The sequence below is a fragment of the Ambystoma mexicanum genome, chromosome 2q (assembly GCF_040938575.1).
Source record: "Ambystoma mexicanum isolate Mex_15411 chromosome 2q, UKY_AmexF1_1, whole genome shotgun sequence".
Taxonomy (NCBI): domain Eukaryota; kingdom Metazoa; phylum Chordata; class Amphibia; order Caudata; family Ambystomatidae; genus Ambystoma; species Ambystoma mexicanum.
The window spans coordinates 427,915,931-427,936,481 of record NC_090924.1 but is presented as its reverse complement, the minus strand read 5'-3'; the positions used below and the strand labels follow the sequence as shown (position 1 = coordinate 427,936,481).

The following is a 20,551-nucleotide window of genomic DNA, read 5'->3' as shown; positions in this document are numbered from 1 at the left end:
GCCGGCGGCACCAGGTTTGAAGTATTAACTCCAATAGCCTGGAACGCACTACCTCTCAACTTAAAAAGCGAAGAATCTCTCAGTGTTCAGAAAACTGCTAAAAACAAAGTTATTTAACTAACAAATTTTACAAATGTACTTTCTACACCCTGTTCCACTGTAACCCTTGGAACTCTTTCTCTACACTGTCACTGAACATATACCAACTTCTTCACTACCTATGTATTACCTGTCCTACTGTACTAAGTAACTTGCTGTAAAAGCGCCACAATGCCTCCGGGCCGCTGGGCGCTTTAGAAATTAAAAAAAAATAAAAATAAAATAGTGAAGTTTGTGCGGATTGTTGTGTTGAAGGCTTCTGGTCGTGTTTGGTTAGAGTTTGAGAGGTGTATGCAGAGGGGTGACATTGTTAGTGGATTGGTTAATTGGCGTTGCTGTCTGGAACTGAGGCACTAAATTTCTGCATTCTCTCCACGAGCGTGCAGGAGCATCTCTGCCTCTGTCCTGATCCGGGCCGTCCGATACTCACAGTCAATTTCACACATGGCATTCACTCACATTCATAATCCTACCCAAGTTCGGCCTCGGCCACCTACGTGACACTTGTCTGTATGCGGGCAGGGAGGCGTTTGTGTGTCTCTTCAGGTCTGGCCCAGAGAGCATTCCCAATCTAGTCGGTGCGTGGTGTCGACTAGCCAAGGCTACTCCATCCATATGTGGTGGTTGGTTGGCATTCATCATCCTATTCAGTTGTTTGTGCATGCTGTCGCTCCTAGCCCCTTCGAAAAAAGTGGCATATGCCGAATGCTTGCAATTAAGTCCAGATCCGGCACCAGCCTTCATTCACAGCTCCATACGGTCAATGCCCAGGACTTGGTTTAAGAGTGGCAAGTGCCTACATTCATACAACTTTATTCAGGTATGCTACCTAGTAGCAATTATGGGACGGGTGAGGTTGTTGGCTGGAGTTGACTAGGGATGCCGATTTTTGTCCTCATGGGTGTAGCTTCTGTCCTATTCGAGTTAGCATTGACTCTCTTGTTGTAGTGAGTTTCTCTGGTCGGTTCTGGGTGTTGTCAGTGTCATCCTAAATGTAGTCATCCTTTCTTTGTGTTTTGCGACCGGTTGTTTCGGTTTTTCAGTTTGAGTCTGTGGTGTTGAAGAGCCAGGCTTTTAGTAGTTTTCTGAATTGTAGGTGGTCTTTGGTGTTTCTTATTTTTTTCGGGATGTTGTTCCAGGTTTTTGCAGCTAAGTGGGAGGAGGAGGAGCCCCCCGAGTTCTTTCTTAAAGTATGGTTTTTGTTCCAGGTGGATTTCATTGCTTGATCTGAGGAGTCTTGTTGGCTTGTAGATTGTTATTTTCTTTTGTAAGAATTCAGCTCCTTGTCCGCTGATTGCCCTGTGTGTTCTACACATTGTTTTGAAGGTGACGCAATGTTTGACTGGGAGCCAGTGCAGTGTTTTTAGGGCTGGAGTGATGTGATCTCTTCTGGATAGTTTGAGGAGCAGTATGGCTGCTGTATTTTGGATCCTTTGCAGTTTCTTCAGGAGGTATTCTGGTATCCCGAGATAGAGGCTGTTTGCTGAGTCGATCCTTGATATGATGAGGGCGACGATTGTGTTTTGTGTGTGAAGGAGAGGAAAGGTAGGATTTTTCTTGCCATGTGGAGGAGGAAGAAGCATTTATTGATTATCGCATTTTTTTGTGGTTCTAAGGTTAGGGTGTTGGGGTTAAACCTTGGAAAATCTTGAAGACTTCCCTGTGACACTGCACTGAAGGTGCTTTGTGACACAACTGTAAAAGATGCTGCCTATGGAGTTTATTAGACTACATAACTAAAAGAAACAGTGTAGAAAATCACATTAAAATACACGAGAGAGTGGGAAAAAGGGTCAAAATCCAGCAAAGTTGCTGGGGGTCTCTTAGGTGGAGGGAATTGGCACATTTTTGAGAATTCTCCCTAACAATGACCATGGCAGTCAGCGGGTGGGCAAAAAGTCAAACACCTACATGCCGTGTGTTCCTCCTCACACCCCATTTCGCTCCTATTTTTACTTCCCATGAGTATAGTTATGGGTTTATAGGCACTGCTTACAGCTACTTCAGCCATAAATAAAAGGGGCCAGAAACGAATTTTTTAAAAAAGCACCAGTCCTAGTACATCCATCCTCATTCTATGAAAGGCTGACTTCCATGGCACCTAGGTGGAGAGGAGGGGGTGTAGCCCGAGAGTGGGTAGGCCCACCACTCGATTTGGTACTTGGCTAAAGATCTCAAAGTGCGAGGGCACTGCTCCAATATCCATTTATGGCAAAACATCCCATTCATAGGGCTGAACGGGTTGGGATGCAAGGATAATTAAAGGTACAGAAGTGCAAAAAAATATACAACATTTTACTTGGGGGTTAACAGTAGTATAAAACTGGGATATCCTAAACCACAATCAGAGATAGTACAAAACTGGGATATCCTAAACTACAATCGGAGACTAAACACAAAAGAATCCATACCTTGGGGTCACGGGAGTGTTCAGGGCAGAGAACCTGTAAACGTTTACAGTAAGTTTTACTCAGGGGATTGTAGACATCACAGAATAACCGAGTAGCCCTAGGAGTGAAACAAAAATGCAAAAGAATAAGATGCGGTTGCACACATACAGGATACTGCTTGAGCTGCACATTGGAGAAGGAATCCTATTCCCGAAAAGGCATCTACAGCACGTATTAACCATGGTGACCTTCCACTGTAGAATAGATCACTGTAGTGCTTATGCAATTACCGAGCGAAAATGACATTTCATACTATAAGGAACTCAATCCCTGGATACGTTAACTTGTAACCTCCATAATGATGTATTAGACATCACTTTAACTATTACAACAATGAAAAAGTTGTAATTAGTGAGTGTGTGCACTAGTACTCACCCTTCGATCCGTGTTGGGTACATTGATCCGAAGGAAGTCTGGCTCTCATACTTGGCAGATGAAGAATTGACAAGAAAAGGGGGAGGAAGAAAAATGAAAAGTCATTGACAAGTATAAAAACATATTAGAAGGAAGCAAACACTTTAGATTCATGTTTAACCTCAGTATTGTATTAGAGACATCCATTTGATTCATGTGCCTCAAAGAAGAACAAGTTACTTCTTACCTTGTAACGTTCTTTCGATGGGATGTTCCTCCGACGTATCCCTTATCTTAGATATCTCCTTCCAGCTTTGCTGGCCTCGGAAAATTTTTCTCTAGACGGCGCTGCGCGTCGACGTCCGCCGAGTCGATGTCCCTCGACAGCCGCCGTATCGACGTAGACGTCATCCTGCCTATAAAGGCCGCGCGCAGCGTCTGTTGCTCAGTTCCGTTTTGTAGCCCACAGTTTTTCTGTCTGGACTAGACTAATCACCCTGAAGGAGCGCAAGCTGCAACAACAAGGGAAGTAGTACTGCGGGGATGGATAGGAGGGTCGATAAGGAATACGTCGGAGGAACATCCCATCGAAAGAACGTTACAAGGTAAGAAGTAACTTGTTCTTCGAAGGGATTGTGTCCTCCGACGTATTCCTTATCTTAGATAGGCTCCCATAGCAGTATTCTGTTATTGGAGGTGGGAGTACTGACTTCATGCTTCCTTTTATTGATGAATAGAGTGCAATACTGCCCTTCCAAACCTAGTCTCTTGACTGGAGGAGGAATCCAAGTTGTAAAATCGTGTAAAGGTATGGGCGGACGACCATGTGGCAGCCACACATATGTCTTTCACCGGCACTCCTCTTTTGAGGGCCGATGAAGCTGCAATACCTCTGGTCGAATGAGCCCTAAGATTTTGAGGGGGCTCTTTTCCTGCCAGTTTATAACATTCCAAAATGGCTAGAATGATCTATCTGGAAATGGTCTGCTTAGTTATCAGTAACCCCAGCTTGTGACCTGCGTAGCCTACAAACAGCTGGTCTGCCTGTCTTATCCTAGCCAGTCTACTGATGTAAAAATTTAAAGCCCTTCTAGGGTTTAGCCTGTGTAACCTCTCTTCCTCTTTTCCCGGATGAGGAGGAGGATAGAAAGATGGCAGGGTAATCTTCTGAGTGATATGGAATTCAGAAACCACCTTTGGGAGGAAATTAGTCTTCACTTGCAGGACAACTTTGTCTTTGTGAAAGATTGTATGAGAGGGTTTACAAGAAAGAGCTTGTAACTCGCTCACCCTTCTAGCAGATGTAAGTGCTATTAATAAAACAGTTTTAAGGGTAAGAAATCTTAACGAACAAGAATGGAGTGGTTCGAAATGGTGTGCCCATCAGGAAAGTTAGGACTAAGTTTAAATCCCATAGGGGGACCTGGAATTGTCTTGGGGGATAAACGTTAGTTAACCCCTTTAGAAACTGTATTACCTAGGGTAACTTGAAATAGGATGGTTCTTCCGCAGTGCGCTTAAAGATGGATAGCGCTGCGAGATAGCCCTTAATGGTGCCAACTTGAAGGCCTGAATTCGCCAAATAGAGTAGGAAGGACAAAACCATTGGTGTACCACATGAAAAGGGGTCGATATTCTTTTCTCTACACCAGCTGCAAAATCTGTTCCAACGGCAGCGGTATAAAGACTTTGTTGCTGGCCTCCTTGCCGAAAGCAACACCTCCATATAATCATCAGGGAGGTCCCAATCCTTGTACCTCAGCCTTTCAGAAGCCAAGCGTGAAGGTTGAGGGTTTTGATGTCTGGATGGAGAACCTGACCTCCCTTCTGTGAGAGTAGATTCTCTCTGAGTGGAAGTCGAATTGGAGGGCAGATGGACAAGTCTAGAAGGTCCGGGTACCACGTTCTCCTGGCCCAATCCGGGGCAATGAGGATCATGGTTTTCCAGAATCTTCTCAACCTCCTGATCATTTGAGGAATGACAGGGACCAGTGGGAACGCGTACAGAAGCCGAAACTCCCAGTCCACTATGAACGCGTCTCCCAGAGCTCCTCTCGGGGGAAATTCCCTTGAACAGAACAGATCGCACTTCCTGTTGACACTGGTGGCGAACATATCCACCTGAGGGGTTCCCCAAAGGGCGAAGATCTCTTGAAGGACTTCCTGAGCTAGTTCCCACTCGTGGGAGACTGTGCTCTGCTTGCTCAGAGCGTCCGCTGTCAAGTTCTTCTCTCCGGCTAGGTGAACTGCCGATAGAGAGATTCCTTCTTGGATTGCCCAAAACCAGAGCTGCATCGCACAGGGGTAGTGATCCTACGCCTCCTCTTTTGTTGAGGTAATGCATGGCCACTGTGTTGTCTGTCATTATCAGGACATTCTTCGCTTGTACAGCTGGCAGGAACGCCTTCAGCGCAAGTCTGATGGCCCTCAGCTCTAACAGGTTGATATGTAGTCTGGACTCCGATGGAGACCAACGACCGCTGATGGTCAAGTCGTTGGCGTGGGCTCCCCACCCCGTGAGTGAGGCATCCGTGACTACTGTTATCTCCGGCCAGGGTTGCCAAAACTGTTCTCCTTTCCGAATGTTCTCCCGACAGGCCCACCACTGAAGGTCTCGAGCCACCCTGTCGGGAACCTGAAGAAGATCTGTCATTCTTCCTGAGAATTGTGACCACTGAGTCCTCAGTGCCCACTGGAGGGATCTCATTCTCAGGCGAGCCTCTGGCACTAGGAAAATGCAGGATGCCATGAGGCCTAGCAACCTCAAAAAGTCGAAGGCTGGGAGACGTTGGGCATTTTGGAACTTGGTAACCATCTGTAGAATATCTTGAGCCCTCACCTCTGGTGGCGAGGCTTTTCCCAGGGAAGTGTCCAGGATCGCTCCGATGAACTGGAGTCTCTGCGATGGTATCATTTGTGACTTCTTTAAATTGAGGGAGAAGCCCAGTCTGTGAAAGGAGTGGCAAACGTGATTTAGCTGGATCTGAGCTTGTTCCGAAGATACAGCCCTGATCAACCAAACATCCAGGAAGGGGTAGACGTGAATCCCTTCCCTCCTTAGACTTGCAGCCACTACCGACATTAACTTGGTGAAGACCCTCGGGGCAGAGGTCAGCCCAAATGGCAGCACTCGAAATTGATAATGAGAGTTGCCAATTGCGAACCTCAGGTATTTCCTGTGCTTGAGATGGATAGGCACATGGAAATAAGCGTCCTGAAGGTCCAGAGATACCAACCAGTCCTGGAACTGAAGGGCCTGAAGGATCTGAGAAAGAGTTACCATCTTGAATTTGTCTTTCCTGAGGAATTTGTTCAATTCTCGCAAGTCCAAGATGGGTCTCAGTCCTCCGTCTTTCTTTGGAATGAGAAAGTAAGGGGAGTACCAGCCCTTGTTCCTCTCCGCTACATGTACCGGTTCTATGGCACCTTTCTCTAGCAGGTCTAAAATTTCCTGCAAGAGGAGCGGATCTGGAGCTTTCTGAGAGCTGATCCCCGGTGGATGACTCTGAGATATGCGTAGGAGAGGCAGGCAGTAACCTTGGGCAACTGTTTCCAATGCCCAAGCATCTGACGTGATAGCCTGCCATTCCGCCAGATGTTGAGTTAACCTGCCTCCTACAAGTGTCTTGTGAGGGAAGTCCTCAGAGTGGTTTTGGGGCGGCTGATGCAGATGCCGATGGTAAAGAGGCACCTGCTGTTGCTGCGGCTTTTGAATATCTACCACGTCCACCTCGGGTAGTTCTTCTTTGTCCTCTTTGAGCCGGTCGTCTTCTACCTCTTCCGAATGCGGAGTAGAAGCGAAAGGACTTGCCCCTCGCAGAGGTTCCTGTGGGACGAAAAGGTGTCTGACGGATTGCAGCGCCTAGGGATTTTGCTGCTGCCTTTGATGTTTGCAGTTTTTCTAAACTGTCATCCGCCTTTTTCCCAAACAAAGAAGAGCCATCGAATGGCATGTTCAAGAGCCTGGCTTGCACATCTGGGGCAAAACCAGACTTTCTCAACCAAGCGAATCTCCTGGTTGTTGTACTTGCCGCCATTGCTCTGCTGATGCCGTCAGCCGAATCAATGCCCGTCTGGAGGGATTCGCACATGGCGTCTTTACCGTCCTGTATGATATTTAGGAACGCCTCCCTTTCTTCTCCCTCCGGGATGCAGTCAGCCGCTGTAGAAGCACACTCCCAAAGTGTATGGCTGAATCTAGCAAGGGTGCAAGTAGCATTAGCAGATTTAAACGCCATGCTACATGCCGAAAAAACTTTCTTTGCCATAGCATCATATTTCTTATCGTCCCTGTCCTGTGGGACGGTAGGGTAAGCAGTCTTGACATCAGTAGAAGATGCTGCCTGTACCACCAGACTTTCTGGGGATGGGTGTTTTGACAAAAACTCCGGGTCTGCAGAAGATACCCTGTATTTAGTAGACAGTTTTTTATTTACTGCCTGGACGACATCTGGGGTTTCCCAGTTCGTCATGATTTTCCTCTGAAGAGCTTTATGAAAGGGCACTACAGGATCCTCCTGTGGACCTTTATCAAGAATATCCGTGAGGTCATCTTGTTGGAAAGCCTGTGAAGCTGTTGACCACCCCATAAATTCTGTGATCCTGGCCATTAAGGCTCTATAGGGGGTTTCAGCATGCTCCCCTGGGTCTGGCCTAGCGAACTCCACCTCAGGGGAAGTGTCTAACCCACTTGCCTCATGTAAGGAATCATGGAGATCCTTTAAACTGCGTTCTTCTGAGGATAACTCCTCTTGAACTGGGGTTGCAGGTCCCTGCAACTCAAATGTGTCTTCCTGTTCAGATAGTTCTCCCTCTTCCATAATTGAAGACATAGTTCTCAATTGTTCTGAACTCACAAAGGGTGTGAAACCCATCTCCAAGGCAGTGGGTGCCAAACTTCTTGTAATTGGCCTCGAAAACGTCAATGACGTCGACGCCGAAGGCTTCGGGCGTGGCGTTGAAAACAAAGGCGGAGGCCTCGAGGACCTCGATAGAATTGGGATTCTGCTCGAGGAAGTCGACAATCTCGATGCCATCGAGGACCTGGGGATAGCCACTGAGTGCGTCGCAACCGTGACTTTTCTTGGGGTCGACGCCGGTGTCGAAGATGGCGTCGAGTCGACAGACCCGTGTGTCGAAGGTCCCTTCGACAACGGCGTCGAAGGCACCGACCTCGGCGTCGACGGAACCTTCGAAGAAGGTTTCGAGGTCATAGCTTTACTCGAGGGTTCGTGACGCGCTCGAGAAGCTTCCTTCGCCGGGTACTGCGACTCGCTGCGTTTTTGACCTTCGGGTCTTTCGACCAGAGCATCGCTCTCGGCAGTCTTCGAGGGGGTCGAGGCCGCTTTCTCGAAGACGCTCATCATATTTTTGCGGAATTCCTCCCATTCAGCCCGGCAACTATGTTTCGTGGGGCAAGGGATTCTCTTAGGAGAAACAGAGGAAGAGGAGGACGAAGAAGGGGATCTTCGATATCTCCTCTTCGAGTGCTTCGATCTCGAGGAGTGATGGGACCCACTCCGAGACCTGGAGCGCGAATGGTGACGAGGAGACGAATGTCTCGACTTCGTCGAGGAAGAAGAAGCTTTTGAAGTCTTACCTTTCTCCAGTTTCCCCCTACGCTCCTTCAGGCCCTTAGCTGTCATGGACATACAGTCCTCGCACTCCGAACAATGGTGTTCAGCTCCCAAACACCACAGACAAACTCTGTGAGGGTCAGTCAGCGACATCTTTTCCCCACAGTCTCGGCATTTTTTGAAGCTGGACCGAGGGGTTGTCGGTTCCGACGAGGAAGCCATCGAGTATGGATCGAATATCTCGAGGTAAATAAGATAAATTCTCTACGAAACTGAGCAACGATATTCCGAGGCACTGAGTAAGCACGGAAAAACGGAACTGAGCAACGGACGCTGCGCGCGGCCTTTATAGGCAGGATGACGTTGATACGGCGGCTGTCGAGGGACATCGACTCGGCGGACGTCGACGCGCAGCGCCCTCTAGAGAAAAAATTTCCGAGGCCAGCAAAGTTGGAAGGAGATATCTAAGATAAGGAATATGTCAGAGGACACAATCCCTTCGAAATAAACATTTTCAGAGTTGTGGGGGCAGGCACTCTGTCACTAACATTACAATATGCTCTTGGCAGACTGGCCTAGGCATACATTTATCAAGAGCTAGGAATGTCAATAGCCCCTGAGCTGTCAACCAGATTGTGATTAGTGCTCGTCTTTCACATGGGACCAGATTGCACATCACATGTTCAAAAGCCAAGGCAGAGGCAACTCAGTCCTTCATCCTTGTGAGTGTGTGCATATCTGTATGTGCACATCTGCGCATTTAAAGGCATGCATCTGTATTTGTGCATCTACGTACGCGCGAGTCTGTGTGTAGCTGTAGATGCTAATCTGTGTTCATGTGCACACTGCCAAGGACACAGGGAATCGCCACTAGACACTGAGAAACCCGAGGGGTTTCTCCCCAACAAACCTTGAGAATCCCTTATTCAGGTGGCCAGGAAAGGGCCAAAGCTGTTGGATCCAGTTCCTGGTGGTGGAACAGTGGGGGAGGATCACCTGGGTAGGGGAACCTGGGGTTATGCTCAAGGTAATAACCTAGGTGAGACGCAGTATCATCACAGAGAGGATGCTGAGGGGAATGAAGTATCTGAAGCTTTTATAAACTATTCCCGCTTATCATCGATTTCCACCCACTGAATCTCCCTTACTCAAAGATCAAGCCAACAACCCATTTACATCTGGAAAACTTGTTAAGAACCACAACTTCCAGAATCCAGCTTTCCCCGTTCCTATTCTAATATTCCCGGTCATTCTTGTCTTCATCCCTCTGGTTATTCATTCCCGAATGCCAAATCCACCTGGACAAAACCCTACCAATCCCGTCCCTCTGATTATGATTTCCTTCCATTCCAACCAACTACCGTTCCCACAAACTCCTCTGTTTGTCTTCCGCCAATAATCCTGGTCATTCCAGTTTGATCCACACAGCCCACAAATTTCACCCTTACTAAAGTACCCAAATCCCTAACAAGAGAACTATAAAGGCATACAACACCTCTTTCTCTCTATACCCCGTAGGATGCTCTAAATCCCTAACTTCACCCCTTTCTGACAAAAACACCTTTACACAACAGACTTGTAATAAAACGGTTTACCTGACCTGTCCCGACACAAGGGTCAGACAAAGTCAGGCAATTGACTTAAATCACACACACCTGACGGCCCTTCCTTTTACCCACAGGAATAAAAGGTGGAGCAATAGAGCACAGTACGAGCACCGCGGACAGCACGACAAGACGGCTAACCAGGCGCAGCAGTTCAAGAGAAGGAGAAAGGCGGCAGGAATCAAGAGGGTGGTGAGGAGAGAAGTGACCTTGCTCTTTTTGTCCCAGGCCCGTAGAACATTAGAGGAGAAAGACATAAGGCCGCGAACAATAGCGCACGCATCTTGCAGCAGATCTCAACAGTACACGGGGCAAGCCTATGCTGATAAGCAAGAGCGAGGGAAGCTCCCCCGCCCATGGTACCAGCCCTGACTCAAAAGAAGAAAAGCCAAGAGATTCATCACAACCAGTGAGTCAAGGGGAGAACCGATAAGAGTAGGGCTGTGGTGAATGAGTATCGCGAAGTGGCAAGATTGAAGCAAGTTCAATGGACTGTGAAAAGTGTTAAGGGGAGACCAGCTGCAGAGGGAAACCGGTACCACGTGGATGCTAACTCAAGAGCCTCTGGTCGATCTCCATTTGAGGGAAACTATAGATACCAGAAGGCCATAGGTCCAAGTGGTCATACTGAGGTTCAAGTAAAATCCCTGTACAATCGAAAGACTGATCTAAAGAATGTGTGGAAGATAGGGAGGTGAATCCCGTAAACAGTGAATGTGAAGTTGGCAAGAGTGAACTCGACTGGGGAATGCTGACGAGGGTGGCAAAGTCTAAAGTCCAGAGAAACAGTGTGTTGAGAAACGTAAACCCGGCCGAGAGATGTCCACTATGAACTGTTTTGAAAAGACATTGATACATTAAGGGAAAAGCCATAGTGAATCCGGAGGAGGGAGGATGAAATTGGAAGAGGATCCGAGCCTGACTGAGGGAGGGCGATCCAGGGGTGAAGCCATCACCCAAGTACTGGCACTCAAGAGAGGTCCTAGCCGACAGGGAGATCCAGGGGCGAAGCTATTATCCAGACTTCATTGAAAAAAGAACTGATATATAAATTGAGGAATACAATACGTGAAGGGGTGAAACCATGACCCTACGTGAAGGAACAAGTTACTTACCTGTAACTGTTGTTCTCCAGCATGGGTCTGGCATGGATTCACATGCTCATGAATATTCCCCGTCGTCAGGCTGGGAATCCTCGGTAAAGAAAAAACCAGTATCAGTTTCGTTTCTGATCTGTCTTTCGTAGTAATAACCAATCACTGGTCTCTGCGTCATACTGACCACAGCCAATGACTGCCCTCTACCTAAGCACCGCCTCTGGCAGCCATCTTCAGATTTGGAAGCATGTGAAGTGGCAGTATGACCAAGTGAAGAGCCGCAGAGGGGTAGGCGGGAGGGTTCGCATGTGAATCCATGCCAGACCCATGCTGGAGAACAACAGTTACAGGTAAGTAACTTGTTCCTTCTCCAGCATGGGGTCTGGCATGGATTCACATGCTCATGAATAAAGAATACATAGCAGTACACACATGCACAACCACGGGAGGTGGCAAAGGCTCAACATTAAGCATCACATCAACTCAACATTAAGCATCTTACCTCCTCACCAGGCTCACCTCAGGCGAACAGGTTGCGCAGCACTGCTTGGCCGACCCTGGACTCCTCCCTGGAATCCCGGTCGACGCAGTAGAATTTCGTGAAGGTGTGCGTCGACCTCCACGTAGCAGCCCTGCATATGTCCAGCAGGGGCACACCAGATAGGAACGCCGTGGTAGCTGCGATCGCTCTGGTGGAATGGGCTCTCGGACGGCCAGGCAGCGGTCGGTTTGCCAACCGGTGACAGTACATGATACAGCCGGAGAGCCATCTGGAGATGGAAGCCTTCGAGAGAGCCTTCCCCTGATTGACAGGTCCAAAGTTCACAAAGAGTTGTGACGTCTTCCGAAAACCTTTCGTGCGGTCCACGTAGAACTTCAGCGCTCTAGCTACATCCAGCGAGTGCAAAGTCCTCTCAGCCGGCGACGAAGGCGACGGGAAGAACACAGGTAACACCAAGGGTTCGTTGAGATGAAAGTCCGACGGTACCTTGGGCATGAAGGAGGGGTGCGTCCTGAGCACTACCCTCGTGTCGTGGAAAGTCAAGTACGGGGCCTTGCAGGAAAGGGCCTGGATCTCTCCCACTCGTCGTGCGGAGGTGATGGCCACGAGAAAAGCTGTTTTCCACGATAGAAACTTCAACGGGGCCGAGTGCAGAGGCTCGAACGGAGGTCCCATGAGTTTGGTCAGCACCACGTTGAGCTCCCACGCCGGGGCCGGAGCCTTCACCGGCGGGAACGATCTGAACAGTCCCTTCATGAACTCTTTCACCAGACGATGAGACCACAAGGACGTCCGGCCCGTGGTTCTGGTGTATCGGGAGATCGCAGCAAGATGAATCTTGATGGACGCGTGTGCCAGACCAGCTTTGGCCAGCGTCAGCAGGTACGGCAGCACTTGGGGAGCCGTAATCCGTAGAGGGTTAATCTTCTGTGCGTGGCACCAGACAGAGAACCTCTTCCATTTGTGTCCGTAGCATTTAAGAGTCGAGGACGCCCTGGCCTTTGCAAGAACCTCTCTGCAATCGGCCGGTATGTCGTATCCTCCAAACTCTAGCGCTGCAGGAGCCAGGCCTGCAAGTTCAGCGACTTCGGGTCGTGGTGGAGGTTGGCGCCTCCTTCCCTGGAGAGTAGATCCGCGTCCGCCGGCAGCTTGATTGGCGGGGACGCCGACAAATCCAGAAGGTCCGGGAACCATATCTGCCTCGGCCACGCAGGTGCGACGAGGATCATCCTGCACCGTGACCTCTTGAGCTGGTTGACGAGCCGGATTAGCAGAGGCAAGGGAGGGAACGCGTAGAGGAACAGGCCCTCCCAGGGGAACGAGAAAGCATCGCCCATGCTCCTCGTCTGGGGAAACCTGCTGGCGAACCTCCGGCACTTGGTGTTCGTCGCCGTCGCGAACAGGTCGATCTGGGGTGTGCCCCACCGTCGGAAGAGGCGATCCACCCGATCCTGCCGTAGTTCCCACTCGTGGCACGAGCGCAGCTCCCTGCTGAGTGAGTCGGCGATGGTGTTTTTTATCCCTGCCAGATGAAACGGCACCAGAAGAATCCCTTGGGCGACGGCCCAATGCCACAGGTCCTGCGCCTCCTTGGACAGCGCTGGGGACCTGGTTCCGCCCTGTTTCCTGATGTAAAACATGGTGGTGGTGTTGTCGGTGAAGATCCTCACCACCTTGCCCTTGAGGGACGGAAGGAAGGACCTGAGGGCCCAAAACACTGCACGGAGCTCCAGGACGTTGATATGCAGGGACTTCTCCGTCGGGAGCCAGAGTCCCCTTGCGTGCAGATTTTCGGTGTGCGCTCCCCACCCTTCTAGGGAGGCATCCGTGGTCACAGTCACCTGGTGGGCTGGGGTCTGGAAGTCCATGCCCGCCGTCAGATGCGCGCGGGTGCCCCACCACCGTATCGCTCGTCGGAAACTCTCGTCGAGCTTGATCCTTTCCTCGAAGCTGCCCGTCGTCTGGATCCAGCGCGCATCCAGGAACTCTTGCAACGGGCGCATCCGGAGCCTGCACATGGGAATGAGGTAGATGCAGGAAGACATCATCCCGAGGAGGGACTTGATGGACCTCACCTTGGCCGCGTCGGCCACCAACATCCGTTGCACCTTGCCCAAGATGGTCCTGGTCCTCTCCTCCGACGGGGAGGCCAGAAGGGACACTGTGTCGAGCCTCGCTCCCAGAAACAGTGCGACTTGCGCGGGCACCAGGTGGGATTTGGCGTAGTTCACGGAGAATCCCAGGTCCGTGAGGAGTTGGACGGTCCTTGCCGTGTGGACCACGGCGAGCTCCCTCGTCTTGGCGCGGATGAGCCAGTCGTCCAGGTAGGGGTAGACGTGAATCCCTTCGCGGCGCAGCTGCGCCGCCACCGGTGCGAGGCACTTGGTGAAAACCCTGGGTGCCGACCGCAGTCCGAAGGGAAGGGCTTTGAACTGGTAATGACGCCCTTGGACCACGAATCTGAGGAATTTTCGGTGCCCCTTTAGGATGGGAATGTGGAAGTAGGCATCCTCCAAATCCAACGACGATAGGAAGTCTCCTTCCTCCAGCTGACCCAGGACGTGCTGGAGGGTGACCATCCGGAACTTCTGCGCCTTGATGAACTTGTTCAGGCGTCGCAGGTCCAGGATGGGGCGCCATCCTCCCGTCTTCTTCTTCACGAGGAAGTAACGCGAGTAGACTCCGGAGCCCCGAAGCCTCTTTGGGACGAGTTCGATGGCGCCCTTTCTGAGCATCGCCTTTACCTCCAGGAGAAGTTGAGGGACGTGAAGTTCTTTCCTGGCCACGGGGGGGACGCGCGGGCACCTTCTTTGAAACTCGAGCGCGTGGCCCCGGGCCAGGGCGTCCAGCACCCAACGGTCGGTGGAGATGGACTCCCACACGCTGACGAAGCCCGCCAGCCGGCCTCCCACCGGGGTGCTTCGGTGGGGGCCCGACCCCACGGCCGGTTCAATCCTGCTTGGACGCGGCCTTGCCGCCTTGGCCTCCTTGGCGACGACGGCGGGGTCCGCCAGACTTGCCTCGTCCTCTGTAGGCCTCTTGCGACGACGAGCGGGCCGCTTGACGGTAGGAAGCGAAACCGCCGCCGGAACCTTTGGAGGCGCCCTTGCCTCCGCCGCTCCGAAAGGGCGTCCGCCGTTGCTGCAGTACTCCAAGGGCCCGGGCCGTCTCAGTATCCGCCTTGATGGCCTGAAGGGAATCGTCCACTGTCTTCCCAAACAGGTTGTTCCCGTCGAAGGGCATGTCCAGGACCCTGGTCTGGACGTCCTGCCGAAAGTCCGTAGCCTTGAGCCATCCGCGACGTCGAAGGCAAACGCCGTTGCCCATCTGGCGGAACCCAGTGTCGGCGATGTCCGTCGCCACGGTGATGGCGTGGTCCGAGGCCACCTCACCTTCCTGCAGGATCTCAAGGGCCTCCGCCCTCTTGTCGTCCGGCAGAAAATCCAGCAGGGGAGCTATCTTGTACCAGAGTTCCCTGTCGTAGCGGGCCACGATAGCCAAGGCGTTGGCCGCTTTAATCGTCGTCGCCGCCGACGAGATGACTCTGCGTCCCATGGCATCCAATTTCTTTCCCTCGCCGTCCGGCGGGGAAGTCGACGTGGAGGCCGCACCCCCCCCCGCTTTCTTCCTGGCTGCCGCGGAGACGACGGAGTCCGGGGTAGGCTGCGCCCGGAGGCATAGGGGGGCAGAGTCCGGGACCCGGTACTTTTTCTCGTACCGGTCTCTTTTCGCTGGCGTCGTGGAAGGGTTCTTGAGGAGGGAAAGGCCCTCATCCCAAATGTCGTCCAACAGAGGCACTGCGAGGACCGTCTTCCTCTTGGTCTCGCGCCGTTGGTAAAGGAAGCCTTCCTTTTTCTTCTCCTCAGGGCAGAGTTGGAAAAGCTCGGATGCCCTGGCGATCATTGAGTGGAACGATCCAATCTCGTCGGGCGGGAGGCGACGACGGAAAATCCTCGTCGTATGCCTCGTCGTCCGTACCCGTCGCTGCCGTGTCAGTCCCCGTATCATCCCCTCGGGTGGACGGGGAGGAGGGCTGGACGGGGCGCGACGGTTGAAAAGGAGGCGGTGGATGGATCCTTCTTTTCTTGGTAGGGGGAACACCAGAAGGTCCCGGTTCTGGATCCCCCGACGGGAGAGGTTCCTCCGTCGGTAACGGTAGTCTCGTCCTTATCTCGGAGCATAAGGACTGTATAGCCAACAAAATGGCCACTGAGTTGTCTTGCGGCGCTGGCAGAGGGGAATCCGACGGGCGAGCAGGGGCCCCGTCGGTATCCTCGACGATGTCGTCGTCGTCACCTGCGTCGGGGCCCATTCCGACGGGCTGGTCTTGTTCCACGCCTAGGCCGTGGCTTAAGACCTCGATCAGTTCCTCTTCTGAGGTTGAGGCCGAATCTACGACGACGCCCTGCCCCCCCTTCTTCCCCACGGAGGGTTTCACGGGGGTCCTATCGATGGGCACGAAAGAAGACTCCCTCCGAGGAGGCAGGGAGATTCTGGGCCCCGAGGCCGCCACCACTGGTGCAGCCTCCACAGGCTGGGCCAGGGCCGCCGCGACCGTTTCGATAGAGGGCTTGGTCGAATGGATCAAGGCCTTCACCACCTTAGGTGCGCTCACCGCCTTATCCTTGAGGGAGGGGGCACTGCCACGCTCCTCCTCTGCCTTAGAGCTCGACCGGGGTCTCTCCAGGAGCTTCGCCGGGTGCTCGGCCTTCCTCTTACCCGACCCAGAGCGTTGGCTCGTGGTTGATGGTGCCGGGGAGGGTGCGCCCTGCCTGGCGCCCGTAGAGCCCGACCGTTCGGCGCTCCCGGTGCCAGCGGACTCGCGGTGCTTGGCCTTATGTTGGGCCCCCGTCGCCGGGGCGCCCTCAAAGGTCTTAGAAGACCGCTCAGATTTCTTCTTCTTCTCGCCAGACGGGCTCTTACCCTCCAGCCAGCTGGCGAGACGTTGATGGCGGTCCTTCATGGTCCGTTCCGACATGTTGCCGCAAAACGCACAGTCCTTCTCCACGTGCGTCTTGTCCCCATGAAGGCAGTAAAGGCAGAAAGAGTGTTCGTCCTCCTTGAAGACGTTCTGCAGCTGGCATCCAGGGCAGGCCCTGAACAGCTTTCCGGGCGTCGAGCTTCCCTTCTCCTGGGCCATCTCCGAGACCGGGCCTGAGAAGCTTCTGGAGTCCTCCGAAGTGTAGCTCGACGAAATCTTCACCCTTGAGGGGCACAGATGAATCCGACACGGGTCCCCGTTGATCGGATGTAGGATCGGTGGAGCTTGAGGCTCTTTTGACCGAAAGAATCGAAGTTTTTGTGAAAAAGCGCGAAAAAATAGCACTAACGCTCGAGAGCAATAGCACGAGGATCCCAACACATGAACGTGCGGTAAAAATCTGAAGATGGCTGCCAGAGGCGGTGCTTAGGTAGAGGGCAGTCATTGGCTGTGGTCAGTATGACGCAGAGACCAGTGATTGGTTATTACTACGAAAGACAGATCAGAAACTAAACTGATACTGGTTTTTTCTTTACCGAGGATTCCCAGCCTGACGACGGGGAATATTCATGAGCATGTGAATCCATGCCAGACCCCATGCTGGAGAACTGTGGTTAACAATTGAGAAGGGTCAGCCCCAGAAGAGGGGCACCCAAGGGTGAACCATTATCACTTTAAAGAACTTTCATTTGGTAAAAGGAACTTTTGTTTTGTTAGCTGAACACACCAGGCCCGCAAAGACAAGATACTTTCAATTGAAACTAGACTTGGCCATCGAGGCGCCTGATAAACTGGAACTGAACTGTGGACTCCTGCTGGGGAAACTAGAGTGTGTGCTGTGCTCCAAGATCCCACCTTACACTGTGCTCAAAACGTGGGGAAGGGAGACCCATGCTATCGCATCCTGACATTATTAGAGAACACTTCTTTCTTTTCCTGAAAACCACCCCACACCCTTTTTGTATTAATTGTAAGATTTGGAAAAAGGTTTTAGTATGGGCACTTTTTTGACAACACCACTAGGACTGCCTTATTTGTCATTTGATGGTCGACGCTTGCTCCCATCTTGGATTTAGGATTAGATTGTTAGGGAGAATTCTAATTTCCGTGCTAATTCCCTTCAACCTTAGAGACCCCCAGCTCTTTGCTGGATTTAGGAGTTTTTAATTTCAACCATGGAGTGAGCGAGACCTGTTTCTCACACTCTGATGTGTTTTTACCTGATTTGGATTTGGTGTTTTTACTGTTTTTGGAGTCTGACAAACTCCATAGGCATCTACGTTTTGTATGGTGACACACAGCACCTTCATTTTGTCAAAATTGCCCCAGTCTTCTTTTCTTTTGCCATTTTCTGCTTGCAAGGTCTTTCTTGGGTTTGTTGAGATAGGTTTGAGCCCTTTGTTTGCCTTGCTTTTGTCAGGCTTCAGCACTGAAGCCTGCCTCTGGCTCCAGTGTGTCTGGAAGGACAGGATGTGAGAAAGGGTACCGAAACTACCCTGTCCTTTGTCTCTAGGAATGCCTGAATGCAACCAGTCCTGATTGGCTGGTTGTCCTTTTAGGACAGCCACCCTTCTGTGTGATTTACAGCCTAAACTGTGCATGAATGGGGAAGAAACCTGCTTAGAAGACGAGGGTTTTAGGACTAGAGGCAGAGTCGACCACTGGGAGAAACACAAGAAACCGTGAACAAAGCTTGCTGCAACCTCATGGACCTTTGAATTGCGCGGTGAAGCCCTGCTGCTGTGCTGAACTCCCTTTTCCTTTTGACAGAGAAGCTCCGGAAGGGACGACTTCTCGCCTTGGGTTAGTGGGACCAACTAACCCAGAGACTAACTCCACTGGACCATCTTCCCTGAGTGGCTTTATTTCTTTGTTGCTGTAAGAACTGAATGCCAGGAGTCGAGTAATCCGTAATTGAGTGAAACGTCTGATGCATTAATGAATCCGGCTAGAAGCTCCAGGAGTCTCTTAAGAACCCTCCAGAAGCAGGACGACCAGATCCAGAGACCCCCTCACCAGAGTGCAGGACCCAAGGAGTGAAGGAAACCCAACCGGTATCCGAGATCTGCGACAGTGCTGTTTACTAAGTGCTGAAACCCCTTAGATCACTGTTAGGGAGATTTATCATGGCTATGCTTCATCCCCTCTCCTAGTGAGACCCCAGCACTTTTTGCTGGACTTCAGGACCTTTTTCTGAAATCCTGAATGAGTGGAGACTTTTTACACTCATTTATTCTTATGGTCTTTATCGTTTGAAACTCTATTCTTTGTATTCTACCTGTCCTATGGCGTCTATTTTCCACCATAACTCTTAAATGCATCTGTATTTTACTATTGCAGCACACAGCTGCTTATGGGCAATGTTGCTGGGGGATCCTTGGACCCTCCTTTGAGATTAATTCCATTATCCTAGAGTAACTACAGTTCTTATGGATAGAGAGCTACTTAGTATCTCTCCTAAAACGTTATAGACAGAGATTTGCACACACCACCTTATGTGGAGTGCCAAAGGGATACCTAGTATCTCCCTACAACTACTGTGTAATTTTTCCACCACAGGCTATGTCCATAGCCTCGGTAGTGCACAATAGGGGCACCCAAGTACTAACTTGGGGCCTCCCTTCTTTTTCACCATTACTAGTGTGGTTGTTCTTTGTCAGCCCTTCTACCATTGTGGGAGGTGGAGGCCCTTGGGTGTCCCCCCCCCTATGCTCCAGAATGTTTGGGCAGGCAGGAAGTGGGGTAGGAGTTTCCACCCCCTGTCCTTTGTCTGCCATAGTGCCTGAATGGGACCAGCTCCCACTGTAAACTGCTGAGGAAGATTGCAGAGCAGTGAGTGCTGAAACTGTATGCAAGGTTTTGCTCCAGGAGTGAAAAGCAAGTCGATATCTGGAAGCGGAAGTAACCAAAGATGACCAGAGATGCCTGCAGACCCTTTGCAATACCGGGAAGCGACCACTGCTGTCTTGACCCAGTTTTCTGTACGACAGAAGAACTCTGTGGAGGACGACTCCTTCCCTTTGAGTGGTAAGAATAAGTTTGATTTGCGCCTTCTCCCAAGGTCTTTTGAGGTCCTTTGAGTTTCCAGAGCAGAGGAACCCCAATACCAGGAGACCTGCTGCCCATTTAGAGTGCATCGTTGTGGAAAGGACAAATCCGTACAAGCCTTTGCAGAGCCCTCAAGGACACTCCAGACACACAATCCAACTCGTCCAGACCCCCTCATCAGAGTGTGGGCCTGCAGGAACCGAAGACGACTGAGGCTTTGAGTATAGTGATGCTCCAGCGATCACTGATGAATGCGGCTGAGGGTGGGCTGATAACAAGAGTGTATGGTGTATCCTCCTCCAGCTGCTTGTACTTGGCGGCCAGGCGTCGATTGACTGGCTGGACTTAGTGGGGGCTTGAGCCAGCCATTTTTGGCCAAGGTGGCGACGTCCTTTTGCATCGGGATCCCCGTTCTCGCTGCGGGACGTATCGTGAGGACTTCGGCGAGGACCCCCTCTGCTGGTTGCTCGATCTCGGATTGAGGAAGGCTCAAGTACACTGCCAGCCCTGCAAGACGGTCGTGGAAGGCCTTGACCGATGACGGTGTATTAGGGTACTCCTCCTCATCTGTGTCCACCTGGGGGTCCGGTTGGTCTGACACCGGTGGAGGGGTGCTGGGAGCCGAAGGCTGAGGTGTGGAGACCGGAACCAGAGGCTGCAGCGGAGGCTGGTACGGAACCGCCTGCACTATCGGTTGGAAGGCCGGAGCGGGTGGCGGAAACTGCACAGGGGCGTCTGTACTGGGACCTGTGGCGCCTGAGCCATTGGTGGGAGTACCTCCCATATGGCGTCCCTGAGGATGAGCCCCATCCGAGGAGACTTCATAAGTCCGAGGAACCT

General features: G+C 51.5%; 1 protein-coding gene across 3 annotated transcripts in view; it reads right to left on the bottom strand.

Annotated features, from left to right (window-relative positions):
* Positions 1–20,551, bottom strand: part of CXXC1 (CXXC finger protein 1) — a 799,643-nt gene that overhangs the window by 108,962 nt on the left and 670,130 nt on the right. For all 3 annotated transcript variants that reach the window (XM_069647456.1, XM_069647457.1, XM_069647458.1), the window contains 2 exons: positions 2,925–2,974; positions 2,511–2,607 (listed from right to left, as the gene is read on the bottom strand). In XM_069647456.1, the coding sequence (XP_069503557.1) occupies positions 2,511–2,607; positions 2,925–2,974 (147 nt within the window). The remainder of the gene's footprint in view (positions 1–2,510; positions 2,608–2,924; positions 2,975–20,551) is intronic.